The 16,673-nt window shown below is 36.1% G+C and overlaps 1 protein-coding gene across 1 annotated transcript; it reads left to right on the plus strand.

Moving 5' to 3' along the window:
• The first annotated feature begins 406 nt into the window (after nucleotides 1-406).
• On the plus strand, nucleotides 407-15,465 carry LOC131771782 (V-type proton ATPase 116 kDa subunit a 1). The gene is made up of 23 exons (XM_059087646.2): nucleotides 407-638; nucleotides 763-783; nucleotides 892-970; nucleotides 1,064-1,161; nucleotides 1,501-1,629; nucleotides 2,497-2,606; nucleotides 3,129-3,338; nucleotides 4,470-4,563; nucleotides 5,701-5,778; nucleotides 6,268-6,553; nucleotides 7,308-7,447; nucleotides 7,628-7,779; nucleotides 8,360-8,462; nucleotides 8,845-8,963; nucleotides 9,723-9,768; nucleotides 11,213-11,296; nucleotides 11,839-11,925; nucleotides 12,290-12,397; nucleotides 12,955-13,098; nucleotides 13,177-13,294; nucleotides 13,863-13,964; nucleotides 14,148-14,217; nucleotides 14,502-15,465. The coding sequence occupies exons 1-23, from the start codon at nucleotides 543-545 to the stop codon at nucleotides 14,593-14,595; spliced, it is 2,568 nt and encodes an 855-aa protein (XP_058943629.2). The 5' UTR covers nucleotides 407-542; the 3' UTR covers nucleotides 14,596-15,465.
• Nucleotides 15,466-16,673: the final 1,208 nt, after the last annotated feature.

The following is a 16,673-nucleotide window of genomic DNA, read 5'->3' on the forward strand; positions in this document are numbered from 1 at the left end:
CCTCCACTTCCGATCACGTGATATTTCCTTTCCAGGCTTCTCTCTTGCAAGTTTGTTAAAAAAAAAACCATAGAAATTAACTTTCGAAAAAAAGTGAAAAAATTAATTGATACTGTCTGGTTGGTGCCATAAAAATGATCGGTCTGGAGTTGTGCAAATTGATATTTTGAAGAACAACAGCGTTTAAATAAATCGCTCGAGGGATCTGGGAAAATTGGACCAGAATTACTGAGAGCAAGGCATTCGCCCCAAAAACTGAATTGGGAGAAGGATTTTGATTATGCGGGAATCAAAGAAACCTTCCTGTTTTTTTTTTCAGAAACACAACATCCCTCTCATCCCGGAGGAGGAAGTATATCCGATATAGGAGTCTGGGTACCAATTTTGATCATATGATACTCACCGGATTAACTGGTGACAGCGCGGGAGAGATAACATAACAAATAAGGTTCGTGTGGTGGCCAGATGGCTACATAGAACTCATTGTTACGTTGGACAAAAAATTCATCACATTTTCTGTTCTTCACCTGCTCCTTGCCGAGATGTCTTCCCTTTTCAGATCGGAGGAAATGACATTGGCTCAACTTTTTCTTCAAGCTGAAGCAGCTTACACTTGCGTGAGCGAACTTGGAGAGTTGGTACGAAACTAAGTGAAACTCTCAATCCGATAGATTTAGTGTAGTCTAGTTATTTATTTTAATGTACCTCTACTGTTTTCTTTGACAAAATATACTGAGCTATGCCATTCGTTTTCTTCCTTAGGGCCTAGCACAGTTTCGAGATGTAAGTACAAAATGACAGAGTTCAGCTGCATTCGATTTGTATTGACATGTTTAAAACTTCTACGAGAGATCAACAGAAAATTACTTTTCAATGTCTTTTTCTCGCCAGTTAAATCCAGACGTGAACGCTTTTCAGCGTAAGTTCGTCAATGAGGTGAGACGATGCGAGGAGATGGAAAGAAAACTTCGTAAGTGGACAGGGGAGATTTTAGATGAGTCCTAATTTGGTCATATTTACCCTTATCGTTATCTTAATAAAGTTGGCAAAATTTTCATTGTAGGATTCTTATACAAGGAAATTGAAAAAGCAGATATACGTGTATCAGAAGCCATAGAATATCCAGAAACTCCTCAATTACGAGAGATGATTGATCTTGAGGTTGGTAGAAATTAATAAGATTTTTATTGAAATACAAAACACACAAGGTATTCCCTCCCTCTCCTCATCTCTTAACACTTTAACTCTCAGAAATGAGCAACAGATAACTTCTCCCTACAAAATCCATGCACTATCCAGCAAACAGGTCACGAGAATACTAAAATGTATCAGGTAGAAGTTGTTATCTTGATTTAACACCAAGTTCTCACAACACAGTTATTTTTAAGGAAATGTGCAGCAGCTAGAGGGGAGAATTAACAATCAGATCTTGGGAGTTATTCATTTCTAACACTTGTTTATTCATTCTTCCATTTACTTTCTCTTTTTCTTCTTTTTTAGGCCCAATTTGAGCAGCTTGAAAATGAAATGAAAGACAGCAACACAACTTATGAGACACTTATGAAGAACTCTTTGGCACTGACAGAATTCAAACACATTTTACAAAAAACTCAAACCTTCTTTGAAGAGGTAATCAAACATATCTGTACTTGAAAAAGCTCCATTTTACTATAGTGTATCCACTAATTTGTTGCTAATTAATGGAAATAATGTAAAAAAATGTTTAAACTGATATGGAAATGGTGTAATTCCCTAATTATAGGTTGAATGAATTTGCGTGGGTCTGTTCTTGGTCTCCTAATACAGGAAAAGGAGTGTCTCTACCTCCCTTGGATGGGATAATTGCTCCTTTGTCTCTTTACCATGAGAGCAAAGTGTCATGCCCATAGCCATGACAGTCTGTGACTCTTTCAGGACTTCATCAGTGCATGACCTTTAAATCCTGAGTCAGTGCACAAATGTGCTATAACTGGGATAACTACTAAAAAATCACAGTAAAATTGTTTTGTGATTTAAAGAAGGAGTTTTTCATCTTGTCTCATCATGGGTCAAAAAAAAAATTCTGAGGCCTCAGGAGGAATCATTTTACCTCCAACCCTCAGATTCTGTACATCACTGCTTCACTGTTGGGGTATTGAGAACTCCATGGTGAGCTGGGCCATAATTAGGTTCTTATGTGGCATGTGTCCTTTATATTGTGGGGATTGGCAATGTTAAAAGCTTAATTAGTGTGAGTTGATAAAAGCTGTGTCCCTGATCATCAAAGAGTTTCTTGGTTAATGCTTGGAGCATGCATACATGGGAGCACTAATCAAATCTGAGAGTCTTTGGTTCTAAATCTCTGATAAGGAAAGTAGAATTTTCCTTCATTTCTCAATTGTCAAGACAAGACAAAATGCATAATTCCTGGCTTATTTCATTACAGAGCTCAAAATTAACCATCTTTCTCAAATCATTTATACACAATTTGCAAATTGCATTTTATTTTCATTCTAGGCTGTCTTAGAGGGAAATCAACAACTAATGCATGAATCACAGAGGAGTGATTTACAGGCACTCACAGAAGATGACGCAATGGATGAAATGGGAAAAGAAACTCAACTGGGGTGTGTTTACCAGTTTATTTATAAGTATTTTATACAAATATATTCACCATGGTAGATGTTTTTGTTACATTCTGCAAAATTGATAAATAAACCAAGAATAGGCTGACACCTTTTTTCAGCTCTTTTAGTGTGCAAACAAAACAAGTCTAATGTATCCTTTATTATATTTTAATACCTGTAAATTAATAATTAAGAGATACCTTGAGAAGATCAAATTCCCATTCATGTAGGAACTTATTAGAAACAAGATATTCCAGTTGTATAAATAATACATTCAAGTGTTTTGTATTTTATCATGTTTTGTGCTTATAATATAATCAAAAAATACCTTGGGAAGTTTTATTACCTTGCTATCCATTTAAACTTAGGGTATACATGACATTCCTTGGTCAATGCAACAATAAGAATTTTGGTTTGTGATGGAACTTAAGAGAGATAATCTTACATTTGAGCTCTAACATATTTTGCTCACAACATTTACATTTTGGTGCTCGTGAACAAAATTATTGTCTTCCTTTGTAGTTTTGTCACTGGAGTCATAGTGCGTGAGCAAATGCCTTCATTTGAACGTCTTTTGTGGCGTGCCTGTCGAGGGAATGTGTTGTTAAAACAGGCAGAAATAGAGACTCCTTTGGAAGATCCAAGCACTGGAGACCAAGTCAACAAGTGTGTCTTTATTATATTTTTTCAAGGAGATCAGCTCAAAAGCAGGGTGATGAAAATTTGTGAGGGGTGAGAAATGTGTTTTGTTATCTAACTGTTGTTGTTGTTGTTGTTGTTGTTGTTGTTGCATTAAGCCTATCAACAACAAAAAATTTTTTTTATTTTTAGCAATTAAAATACATATCTAACAATCACTGCCTGCAAAATAGTAAAGCTAATTGAGGTGGCAGGGAAACAAGAATTAATATAAATTCCTAGTCGACAACAAGTTTGATTGACCAGAGGAAATGATTAGGAAATGACTATGTTTGGAAGGATTTTGTCAAAAACAACAGAATAGACAACAGGGCAACTTTTACAACAATAGGAACTCCTCAGACAAATAAAGGGCATGTCTAAAGTCATGTGCAATTCTTATATTACCCTACAATATCTGTGTCACCCAAAAGGCATGCTATGTTATGTTATTTACTTACTAACATAAAAGACAAGGATGAGGCAAACAGCAGACAATAAGTGGTTTAAAAGATCATAGGGAACAAAATCCTTGATCTGTTTCTTTCCATATGTATGGTTGAATTTTCTGCAGAGTGAATTTAATTGTGTCAAGATTTTAAATCAATGATAGAATTGAACATGTATTGAGCAGTACCATAGTGCACAGTCACCCAGTATAAGGGGATTGATTTCTAAACCCTCCCAACTTCTTTCCATTTGTATTATTAGTAGTTTTCACCTCTATTAAGTGGTCACCTCTATCAAACAATGATAGTCACCCTCAACTGAGTCCCAACAGTCTGTGTTTATTGTATGCCCTCCACCAGTATGGAACATTCATGTAAAGTAATATTTAATCCAAGTTTATTTCCTGAATTCAAGGTTAGTAGTATTTTTTAGCAAGTTTGTGTACATTATGGCATAAAATAGCATTTTTTTATTCTCTGCTATTAATTAATAATACCCCTATTCTGTGGAACCTGTATCAACCCTTTAATACTCAAATGTATCAGGTAGAAGCTCTTATCTTGATCTAACACCAAATTCTTGCTACTAATTTACAAGGAAATGTGTAGCAGCTAGAGGGGAGAATTAACAATTATATCCTGGGAGTTAAAGGGTTAAGCAGTCATCCTGCTATTCCCCGAGGGTGACTGTTGGACACAAGTTTGACTGTAAATAACTAAATTTTTCCCCTCTTAGGTATCGTGCTTCAATCTACCCATGTCCAAACACTGCGACCGAGAGATTAGAGGTTGCCACTGGAGTAGACACAAGGATTGAAGATCTTCAAATGGTAAGAAAGTTTTCTTTAAATTTATTTTTTTACTCACCAATATTGCAGGGTTCATGTCTCCGATTTTCCTCCTTTGATTTAATTATTTAAAGAAAGGTCCTGACATGTGTCTGCAGTTACATTTATTTTCCGTGGAGGGTGTCTTGCTTGTCTTGAGGATTTTTCTGTTGTGTTTCTTAATTATGGTTTGTAGATTGTCTGTGCAGCTATAACAAACTTTCATGTTGTTTTAGTTGAAAATTTTGCTCTACTGGTGATTTTTCGGAAAATGTTTACTGATGAGGTTCAGGAACTCTCTGCCGATGTTTGTGTAACTGAATATATATATACCGGTAATTTGAATATATATATATATTTATACAGATATATACATATATGCATACCTGTTTTTATAATGTTGCAACATTGAAAATATATATTAAATATAAATATCTTTTGTTTTCTTGTCAAAAAGTGTCTCTTTTTGATGAGAATATATAAGGTATGCATATTTAATATACATTTTCAATGTTGTAAAATTTTTGAAAACAGGTGTGTATGTGCATATTTAATATACATTTTCAATGTTGTAAAATTTTTGAAAACAGGTGTGTATGTACATATTTAATATACATTTTCAATGTTGTAAAATTTTTGAAAACAGGTGTGTATGTACATATTTAATATACATTTTCAATGTTGTAAAATTTTTGAAAACAGGCGTGTATGTACATATTTAATATACATTTTCAATGTTGTAAAATTTTTGAAAACAGGTGTGTATGTACATATGTATATATACAGTAGAGCCTTGCTAACTCAAACTCCCAAGGAAAAAAACACTTTGAGTTAGCACCTGGGGTTAGAGTTAGCCAATAGTAAATGTTGAAAATTCACATAAGGGAAATCAGATCTTGTTATAGTTAGTTAACCTAGTTCCAGTCAGGAGGGTTCTACAATATAAATATATACCAGTATAGTGATAAAGGAATTAACATGAATCATTGGTTAAGTAAATGCAACAGAACAAACTTTGAACTAAAACTGGAACAGATTTGATCTATATATTATACACTTGTAATTCTGTCTAGTTTACCAAGTTAGTAAATAAGTTATATCTCATGTTGTCATTTTATTGTCAAATTTTATTTCATTCAGGTCTTAAATGAGACAAGAGACCATCGTTACAGCTTGTTGACAACTTTGGCAAAGAACATTAGTCAGTGGTTTATTAAGGTATTTATTAGAAATCATTAATAGTTAACCCTTTAACTCCCAAGATCTGGTTGTTAATTCTCCCCTCTAGCTGCTACATGTTTCCTCATAAATATGTTACAAAAATTTGGTGTTAGATCAAGGTAACAATTTCTGCCTGATGAGTTTGAATATTCTCATGACCTGTTTGCTGGATAATGTTTTGAGATTATTGGGAGAAGTTACTTGTTAATCACTTCTGGGAGTTAAAAGGATAAACATGTAATTATATAATATTATGTTTTAATAGTTTTACTGGTCATTTATTATCATTAGAAAAAATCAAGAGTCTTCTATAGGTATAGATGCCCCTGTTAAGTTCATTGCCCTGTAATTTACCATACAGTCGGTACCAAATTAACATCCTAGGAAAGATAATGAGATCTCACTACCAGATTCAAATAATGAAATATTAAATGTAAATTTTGCATTAGTTTATTAGTACTTGTCATTTTTTGCTTTGGTTCCCAGGTTAAAAAGATCAAGGCCATATATCATACCATGAACACATTCAACTTGGATGTTACTCAGAAATGTCTTATTGCTGAATGTTGGTGTCCAGTAAGTGACTTGGACAAGATTCATCAAGCACTGCGGCGAGGCACAGAGCGTAGTGGTGCTGCTATACCATCTATTCTGAATCGCATGGCCTCTGATCAAGAGCCTCCAACTTTCAACAGGACTAACAAGTTTACCCAGGGGTTTCAAGCCATTGTAGATGCCTATGGAGTAGCAAACTATCAAGAGGTTAATCCAGGTGATTCCATGTGATCTTTACTCTTACTTACTTTAGTAATAAATAAGTATTATTAGAATATTAAGATGACCATTCCAAACTGTGTACTTTTGGTAACTCAGGGGAGGGCGCCTATTTGAAACGGGGTGCTCGCTAGAGACGGGTGCTTATCTCTTTTTTCAGAAACAGAAAAATGTGAAACAAAGCTTTCATTTGATGTTTAGTTGGAAAGAATAACAAAAACTGGAAACAGACTTGTTGACCCTGGACTCTTCTTAGCTAGAACAACTAGCCAAGCAATCATCACAAAGTTTTAAGATGGGATCTTTCATTCAAAGGAACTTTAAACATTCAAAGGGACCAAATAGTTGAAAGACTGAGATGGTCAAGACCAGACTATTTTAGTCATAAGGGACTAAGTGAGCAGTTACTGGTTAAAGAAGATGAACCATGGTTGAATCGACTTCAATGTAGTATGTACTCTAACATTGCTATAACTGAAACAGAACAGGGGCCTTAGGTGGAATAGAGGTGCTTACTGGTATAGGGGTGCTTATTGTACTGAGGATGCTTACTCAATAGGGGTACATATTAAAATAGGGATGCCTATCAAGATAAACAAATTTGAGGGGGTCACCCACAACAAAGGGGGCACTTATATATTGGAAGGAGGGCACCAAATCAAATCATTACGCAGTTAAACAGAAACTGCGACTTGGCTTGATAGCTAATATATTCAAATTGATTTTTTTTCCATTCCTTCATGTTTCCTTAGCCCTGTTTACTATCATTACCTTCCCATTTCTGTTTGCGATCATGTTTGGAGACTGTGGCCATGGCTTGATAATGTTCCTATTTGCATTGTGGTTAGTTCTGAAGGAAAAGAAGCTGAAAAATTATAAAGGTGGTGGTGAGGTAGGTGTCACATTCAAAGCTAAGATAGACAGATAATCTGTTGGGCTTCAAGCTTCAAATCTCAATGATGGGCATTGAATGGACTCTATGGTGTCCTAATATGGCAGTGATTAAATATCATTATGATAATGATAATTAACCTTCTTATTTTCTTTCCAATTATTGCATATTGTCGTGAAGATGTTTGAGACCATTTTTCATGGCCGCTATATCATCTTGTTGATGGGACTGTTTGCCATGTACACTGGTCTTATTTACAATGACTGCTTTTCCAAGTCCTTCAACATCTTTGGCACAGCCTGGGATCTTAGTGTAGATTGGGATTCAATCAGGTATGAATAATGTAAGGGCAATGATCAGAAGTAAACATTATCTCTAGACACTGACAATAGTTTATTGAGGTACGCAAACTTTCCTGAATAGTTACTAGCCCTCAATTTTAAGGAAACATGGCAATCTATTGTTACAGTAGTAGAGTGCTTTCCATTTGGCTGTTGGAGACCAAAACCAAAAATAATCACAACTACAGCCTTTCAGAAGAAAGGAAAATGCCTCTAAAACCCAATGAGAATTCAAACTTAAAACAACCAAACCATCTTAAGCATGGGAAAACCTTGGCAACCATGTTGTAAATGGTCTTAGTTTTGGATCTAATGGGTTGAGAATGTGGCACAAGATATTTGGACCAATCACAGAGCAAGGTAAGGCAGAGCTAATGCAATCTCAATTTACTATCAACACCTAATACACCTGATTGAAAATTGTTCTAACTAGAGATTGCATTCCATTTATTAGTAAAAAATATCCACCATGCAGTAAAGAAATATCTACAGATCTCTGCATTGTAATGAAGGAAAAAAAAATACAACTAATTTTCTTGCTTTTAAATTTAATTGCCATTTTGTCTTTTAGTAAGGACAACCTAAATAAGTCAGTTGCAGAGAAAGAAGAAATCTGGGTAGACCCCAGGGAAACATATATAAGAGGGGTGCCGTACTTCTTTGGTATTGACCCAGTAAGTGTGTAGTGATTAAAAACAACTTTTACAAGTACCTATTTTAGTAACTGCTCTATAAGTCTTAAAGATAATACTTATAGATTGAGCAGTTTGCCAACTGGAAAATATTGTCAGAATAACTTTCTGTCCTTTCTTGATAAAATTAACAGAGAATTTGTATCTGTCCTTTAATGAACTACAAATAAAACATTTCATTTACACTTTTTAATGCTTAAAACAATATTACTGAAAGTTTGTTTTATCAAAGCCATTTCTAATGTTTTGAGCTAACAACAAAATTAATGTCAGTAACCATAAATCTGGGAAAACCATGAACACTTCTTCAAAAAAAGAAAAAAACTTTAGAATCTGATTCTTCTGTACCTCTGCTTCATTTCAGATCTGGCAGCTGGCTACGAACAAACTTGCATTTACCAACTCATTCAAAATGAAGATGTCTATTGTAATTGGAGTGGCCCACATGATGTTTGGAGTTTGTCTAAATTTCTTTAATCATCGGTAATGAAATGTAGATCTTAAAGTGATGAAATATTATTTTATCCATAAAATCTTTACAGGATGGGTAGCTAGTATGGCCTTGGTTGGCCTGTGACCCAGCCTTTGTGAGATTATTTTTTAGGAAATCTAATTTCAACCCTAATGTAGTGTCACCTTAGAGTGAGATGGTACAGCCCTAGAAATAAGTTCCACTTGAAAGGAAATAACATGGCCCCTGAATAATAACTTCTTATTAACTGAGCACAAGGAAATAACATGGCCCCTGAATAATAACTTCTTATTAACTGAGCACAAGGGCTGTACAGGGGAATATTGGCCTGAGGTCATAGCAGTACAAACCAAGCGCAGCTAGTTCAAAAACGATCCAGAGCCATTATTCTCCAGTACAGCTTGAGCAAGGAAGGTGAGTGAGTAGATTATTATTTGGCACTCCATGAAACTTATTTATTTTCAATTGAATATTCCAGCTTTTTCAAACAAAAATACATGGTTTAATTATGACTGTTTCTGTGGATATGGTCCATGTGGCAAAATCTTGACCAAGTAGGAACCTGTCAGAATGCTCGGATTTACCTTAAGACTTCCTAGCAATAAAATAAATGCAGCATCAAGGACTGCAGCACCTATTCATGGAATATAACTTGAACATTTGTAGGGTACAAGTTTGTCCAGAACAGCCTCAGAAACTTGGCCTTTGTTTGAGAGACTAGTTGAAAATTGTCTTAGATATTATTAATATGCAACTTTTTTATTCCCTAGACACTTCAACAAATCTTTAGATATTGTTGCTGAGTTAGTACCCCAGGTAAGTGAAATTGAATTACTTATTGGATGTTGATTTTATCCACATATTCTTCATGGTCAAAACTCAAACAGATAGACTTCATGGCAGAAATGAAATTATTTCAAGTATATATGAATTTTTTCATGAATATACAGGCTGGTGTAATATTGGTCAAATAAAAGGCAAAATACAAAAGTTTTTTGTTTTCGCTTTCTGTAACCTGTGTGGACTAGGTAGTAACAGACAGTGCTAAAAAATGCGATATATGCATGTATGTGTAAGATGAGGAAGCTAACATATTTCCTGCGGTGCAAGTGTTAGATGGCTGGCATTTTGGACAACAGTATGTTTTCCTTGCATGATTCAAATGCCTACTGGTAACTTAAAGAGCTTTATGTTAACTGATCAGTGCTGATCTTAAGTTGCTTTGCTTCTATGCATTAAGTGCTGCTTGCTGATTTTTTGCTGTTGTTGCTACTTGATGCCTACCAACAGCATTGGTAAGAAGCTGCTCATCTCTGCACCACAAATCTACCCATTAACCCTTTTGCTCCCAGGTGAGACCAGATAGGAATTTCTCCTTGCAATGTCATATTTAATTAGACACAAAATAAGCAGAAAGAAACAATTTTATTAACAAATTTCAGATACGATATTTGCTGATTTAACACCAAATTCTCAGTGCTAAGATTACATGAAATGTATAGATGATGGTGGGGAGAATTAATCTTTAGATTTTCGGATTGAAATGGTTAAAAGATGGTTGAATGGGAATCACTGCTGGCAAGATTTTCCATAAATGTATGTCACTCCCTAACCCTTTCATTCCCAAGATCTCATTTAGCTATTCTCCTTACAGTCTGCTATAAAATTCTTGTGATTTTAGCTTTGAGGATTTGGTTTTGGATCTTCTAATAATTCCCCAATTGAGACTTTTCTTTATTCTCATCACTTGCGTGCTTGATATTGTATGAATATTGTAAGAAGAAATTCTTCCTCGGTCAATCATGCTAATCTCCAACCTGACCACCCTTTGCAGGTTATTCCTGTCAATATGCAAACTTATTCTTTCTGTTTTTGAGAATCATTCTCTTGATCTCTTGAATTGCAAATAAAAGTAAGCTTTATATATATACTGTCTAGTTCCTTATTGTGGGTTGAAGCTTGTCTGGATAAGGTTGAAGTACAATCTTATTCCTAGAGCTAGTAGTGATCATGTGATCAACACTTCAGATCACATGGTTATGGCCACATCTTTTTCTTCAGTTGTTTGTGTGTAAAAATTCTTTCCTGTGTTATTTTCATTTTTTGTTTGTACTACATTTATGCGATCATTCTGATGTCAGATTTAAGAGAGTGGTTTCTTCCAGACATTGTTGGTAGATTTCACCAGCCAAAAGGATTGTCAGAAGCAAAGGATTGTCAATAGCAAACATTTTCTTGTTTTTTTTTCTTCTTCTTCCAGATCCTGTTTTTGTCATGCATCTTTGGTTACCTGGTCATTCTGATTGTCTACAAATGGATTGCTATAGATATCAACAGTAAGAATGTGAGTTATTGGTGTCGCCCTTGGTATCACACATGGGCTGAGCTTCTTGTTGGTTATCATCCTTGCTTTAAGGGTTTTTCTGCAGGATCCTCTGGTTTTCCTCCTTCCACAAAAACCCCAACATTCCAAATTCCAATTCAACCTAGAAACAGTGGACAAGAAGAGTCAACTTGTGATCAGGAATGTCCTTTGCTAATTTCCCGTTTCCATTTTATTGGGATTTGTTTATATTCAGTGGCAATCTAGAGGAGTACCTTTCTATTTCAATATAAATTGTTTGTTGCTCAACAAACCACAATCACCAAGCCTAAAAGTTTATTTTAGCTACTGGAAGATCACTTTAACTTGTAAAGCTTTGCTGCCACCTTATTTAGATGCATTTTACAGCCCTATACATCTACATATCCCCTATTTAACAACACTGCAAGTAATCATGTTTGGGGTTTTTTAGGTCTCGTTTGCCATGTTACAAGCAAATATTTAAGTTTATTGATTTAAGTTGTGTACCTCTTTGTTCATGCAATGTTTGCTTGATTTTGCAGCAACCAAGCTTACTGTTGGCACTCATCAACATGTTTCTGGAATTTGGTTCAAAGATAGAAGATGAAAATCTTCTGTATGATGGACAGGTGCTCAAAAATGGTTTTTATTTTCAGTGTATAATGCATCTTTTTTGTTGTGTATGAAATACTTGAGAGCGTTTTGTTGGCCAGAGCACTTTACTAAGTGTCTAGCCCTATTTAAACTCCAGTAAGTGACTTAGATAGAATTTCTCCTTACAATATCAATACATTGTCTACAATATAAAGCATGAGACAAACATTGAGAATAAAGAAACAGATAAATTAGGGGATCAATGGTGGATCTAATACTCAAATTCTCCGACTTAACTTCATAAGAATTGTATAATAGATAGTAAGGAGAATTGTTAAATAAGACATTGGGAGTGGAAGGATTGACATTTTAAATGGTCTTTCTCTGCTCTTATGACAGGCTGTTGTTCAACCATTACTGGTTGTTATAGCAATGCTCTGTGTTCCCTGGATGCTCTTAACAAAGCCCTTATATCTCCGACATCGGCACAGAGTTAACAAAGAACATGTAGGTCAAGTAATTCCTGGCTATCTTTATTGTTTTCCTCATTTGATGTAAAAAGCAAGGGTTGTATGTTATTATGTAATTGCGCAGAAATCACTTTGGATTTGATTCTGGACATTTCAATGGGAAGTTCATTGGCCAATGTGTTTCCTGATGTTTGGTAGCTTTATTACATGTGTCAATCAATTCTAAGCTTCAACATCCCCTCCTCCCCTGGCACCACCCCAGACATTTGAACTTGTTAAGATTCCTGCCTTCTGGGGCAAAAAATGTGTCCAATACCCCACCCAATTCTTTTGTAAAACTCAGCGATTGTGACTTCCTATACATCGACCAAGCTTTGATACCCAGACTTTTCTTCTGTACCAGTTGCTCCTGCAAGTGTACTAGATGTAAAAATATAAAACTTGTATTCTGCTGGAGAGCCTTGAAACTTCTGGTGTCTCTTTTTTATGAGAAAACAAAACATATATATTTCATGTATACTTTCCAATTGATATATATGTATATATATATATGTATATTTATCTGATTCTGTGTCAAACATTTCCTTTTTTAAGGGCTATCAGAGGTTAGGGCCAGGTAGCCCCAGTACTCCTCTCTTGTCCGGGGAGATGGATGATCCTGGTATAGACTCTGGTGCAGTGGTTTATCATGACCGCTCGTTTCAGGAAGATCAATCACCTGATGACCATTGTGAAGAGGTATGGGTGCTGTTGGATTCAGGACTCCTTTCGGAAAAAAAATTCAGATCAGTTTTCCTTTCTTTTTTATGTTTTTAGTTTGATTTTTGGGAAGTGTTTGTACATCAGGCCATCCACACTATCGAATACTGCCTCAGTTGTATCTCAAACACGGCCTCTTACTTGCGACTGTGGGCCTTAAGTTTAGCTCATGCAGGTAAGAACAAGAAATCGGGTTTTCACTTCATCAAAGGTACGGTACAGTGTTGATAATTAGTTCATCCTGTAAGGATTCTTTATACTAGTTGTAGAAACCTCCCTACGGCCTGAAGTCGGTTTTTTGTAACGATCTGGAGGAAGAACATAAGGCAAGAAGAGATTTCAGCGTTAAAAAACTGGGGCGAGACAGCGTGTGGCATGTCTGTACCGTTGACACATGTCCGGGATACCTTTTATTTTTTGGCGATCTCGGCCCAGCCCCCCTATCCGTTGAAATGTCAGTTATAAGTTTCCTTTCCTTCAAAACTCGTGGGACCGTCCTTTAAATAGTATGCCCATATATTGTTTTTCTGTGAGAACAGCATGTAAGAATTCGTTTATACCTCCCCTGTCCTCTTGATTTCATCGAGAGTACCCCTTTACCCTCTTGGGAAGCCAGGCTCTGATTGGCCCCCTTGGTCTGGAGACGGGGTATTTTAGCGGAGCTCGTAGTGCACGCAGCGCAGCTCCATAGTTAAAAAAACTTCTGATACAACTGTGAAAACTATACATTTCTTGTATTTTAGAGCTGTCGGAAGTATTTTGGAACATGTCTCTTCGTCCAGCTTTCACATTTACCGGTTGGCTGGGTTCTGTCGCTGCCTTTGTTATATTTTCACTTTGGGCAGGTAAGTGTGAAATAACATTTTACCAGACTAACCTAATAATCTTTCATTACGTCGATCGTTATGCGCGCGTAAGAGGACATGCGCGTAGGCTGTCTTAAAATAAGAAGGGGCGGTTTCCATTTAGAGATCATGGGATTTTTGTATTTAGGCTAATTTATTACATATCACTTTTTTTATACTTAGTTGAAACCGTAGTCATCCTGTTGATCATGGAGGGTCTGTCGGCCTTTTTGCATTCGCTTCGTCTACATTGGTAAGTTCTCATCGCACTCTCTTACGCATTTTCTGCTTTCCCACTCCATCTTCTATTCATTCCCTGCTTGTTTCCCTCAACAGAGAAGTTAATGTTCATTTCTTACTTAAAGTAATTACTACCATCAATTGGTAAACCAAACACCACAAAGAGGCGGAAACTCCTAATCAAGCAGATCGTTTGGAGCTCGTAACTTGTCTTAATTAAGGCGTAGATTTTTGACTCAAACCCAGTCTTCTGAACATGAGAGTACCATAATTATATACGTCTTTTTTCCTTCACAGGGTCGAGTTCCAGAACAAGTTTTATCAAGGAACAGGCTACAAATTTCAACCATTCTCCTTCAAGTCGATTTTGAGTGGTCAGCTTGAGGAATAATTCTAATGTTCGGCTTCCGGAAAAGAATTTCAAAGTCGGATTTGTTCCCGCCCGGTATCTTATAAGAAGCATTCGAAGAGGGCGTAATGAACGAATGGAAGTTTTTTCTACTTTTTATTTTGTCTTTTCTAGGTACTTTATACCATTCTCCTATTTTCCTTAGTCTTTCGTCGGCTCTCAAAAATTGGATGCATGAAGATTTGGAACAGGGCGGAGTTTATCATGTAGTTATTAGGATAGTTCTTTATAAAAAAAATGAAGGTTGTTAAACATTGAAGATTATATTGAAACGAATATACTCGGAATTTTTCTTAAAGAGATTCTTAGACATTAAATAAGCTCAAAAATATTTAACGTAAAATGATTTTTTTGCTTTAAGAGCGATGAGATAAACTCATGCCTTATTTAAAGTGGATATTACTCCAGAAAGTATTTATTAATAGTCATTAAATATGGGTTTAAGTTTGACTGTTACATAAAGACCTAAAATAATTAACGAGTCTCAAAAATGTGTGAATTTTTTACTTTTTTAATTTTTTATTTTTTCATCCTGATAGAGTAACTCTATCAAAGTTAATACCTGAGTACCAGCGTAACTTATTTGAAAATGATGCTTTGGTGTGTTGGTTTACTCACGAATCTCACTCTGGTTATTTCAATTTTCGCCGATGTTCTTGAATGTCTAAGAACTAATTTCTTTGGATCGGTTAGTCCGTTTCGACGGCCCTTTGGTGCTCCCGCTTGAAGATGATCGCAACCTAACTTATGCAAGGGTATATATGATCATGTCATAGCGCCAAAAAAAGCAGCGTTGCCTGTTTTTCAGGCGCTTTAATACAGGTTATTTCGTCATCCAATTTGTAACACTGAAATGGTGGAATCCCTACAGGAATACGTGCCGTTTTTTGTAGGCATTTTCTCTAAAAACGGGAATCGACTTCGACTTTTAGCTCTGGTTATTTCAATTTTCGCCGATGTTCTTGAATGTCTAAGAACTAATTTCTTTGGATCGGTTAGTCCGTTTCGACGGCCCTTTGGTGCTCCCGCTTGAAGATGATCGCAACTTAACTTATGCAAGGGTATATATGATCATGTCATAGCGCCAAAAAAAGCAGCGTTGCCCGTTTTTCAGGCGCTTTTATACAGGGTATTTCGTCATCCAATTTGTAACACTGAAATGGTGGAATCCCTACAGGAATACGTGCCGTTTTTTGTAGGCATTTTCTCTAAAAACGGGAATCGACTTCGACTTTTATCGTCTTAACCCTTTCTCTCTTGTATCTCATTAGTAATTCCCCTTACTGTCTGCCTCTCAATTCTCGTGGTGTTAGTTTGGAGAATTTGGTATTTAATCGACTTATAATCTCCTAATTGATATTTATCTCTATTCTCACCCTTTGTCTGCTTGATATCGTGTTGGCATTGAGATATTCTGTCTTAGTCACTCGTGGGAGTTTAAGAGTTAAGACGGGGATTGGTTTTCATGGCAACCTAGAGAGGATGTAACATTAATGTGTCTTTTTTTAACTGCGAATGAAAGTCAGAGAAAGAGAGGGAATCATCATACATCATTCCAGATTAATTTCCGAGTGAGTTCTACCAATTTTCGGCACCGGCACTGATGCAATTCGGACCACATTTCGAAATTAGACACAACTTTCAGATGGCAGCAGGTCTCAAAACAGAAATGGATCATAGAAGCCAGGTGTCTGGAAACGAGTATGAAAAATACTATGCCCTTTTCGGAGATAGGAACCTTGGCAAAGATTTTAAGATGACTCACTCCGTCGGAGGGAGGGCTCCTTGACTCACTGGCGCTGGCGTGAAACCTATGAGGCACCTGAATCCCGGTTTGCTGCTTCTTGTCCAGTCGGTATGGCATCTCATCTTATTGTGGGTTTCCCTTACTTCAACCTGTTATACCCCTGGAATTTTTTCAGCATAGAATTTTACGAAGCAAGTATCTAAATTTTTTAGAAGAATTCTTCATCGTTTTCATTTCGGACATTTTCGGAAAGTTTCGGAAGTCACAGCAAGTTGCCGAGGATTAGTATGAATCATGGGACAAGAAAAGCTAC

The sequence above is a fragment of the Pocillopora verrucosa genome, chromosome 10 (assembly GCF_036669915.1).
Source record: "Pocillopora verrucosa isolate sample1 chromosome 10, ASM3666991v2, whole genome shotgun sequence".
NCBI lineage: Eukaryota > Metazoa > Cnidaria > Anthozoa > Scleractinia > Pocilloporidae > Pocillopora > Pocillopora verrucosa.

What these genes read in the sequence shown, in the direction of transcription:
- LOC131771782 (XM_059087646.2), top strand. Translation starts at nt 543, where the DNA reads ATGTCTTCCCTTTTCAGATCGGAGGAAATGACATTGGCTCAACTTTTT. An exon ending in CTCAAACCTTCTTTGAAGAG is followed by an intron (nt 1,630 to 2,496) that starts GTAATCAAACAT and finishes TTTTCATTCTAG; the next exon opens with GCTGTCTTAGAGGGAAATCA. An exon ending in CTAAATTTCTTTAATCATCG is followed by an intron (nt 8,964 to 9,722) that starts GTAATGAAATGT and finishes TTTATTCCCTAG; the next exon opens with ACACTTCAACAAATCTTTAG.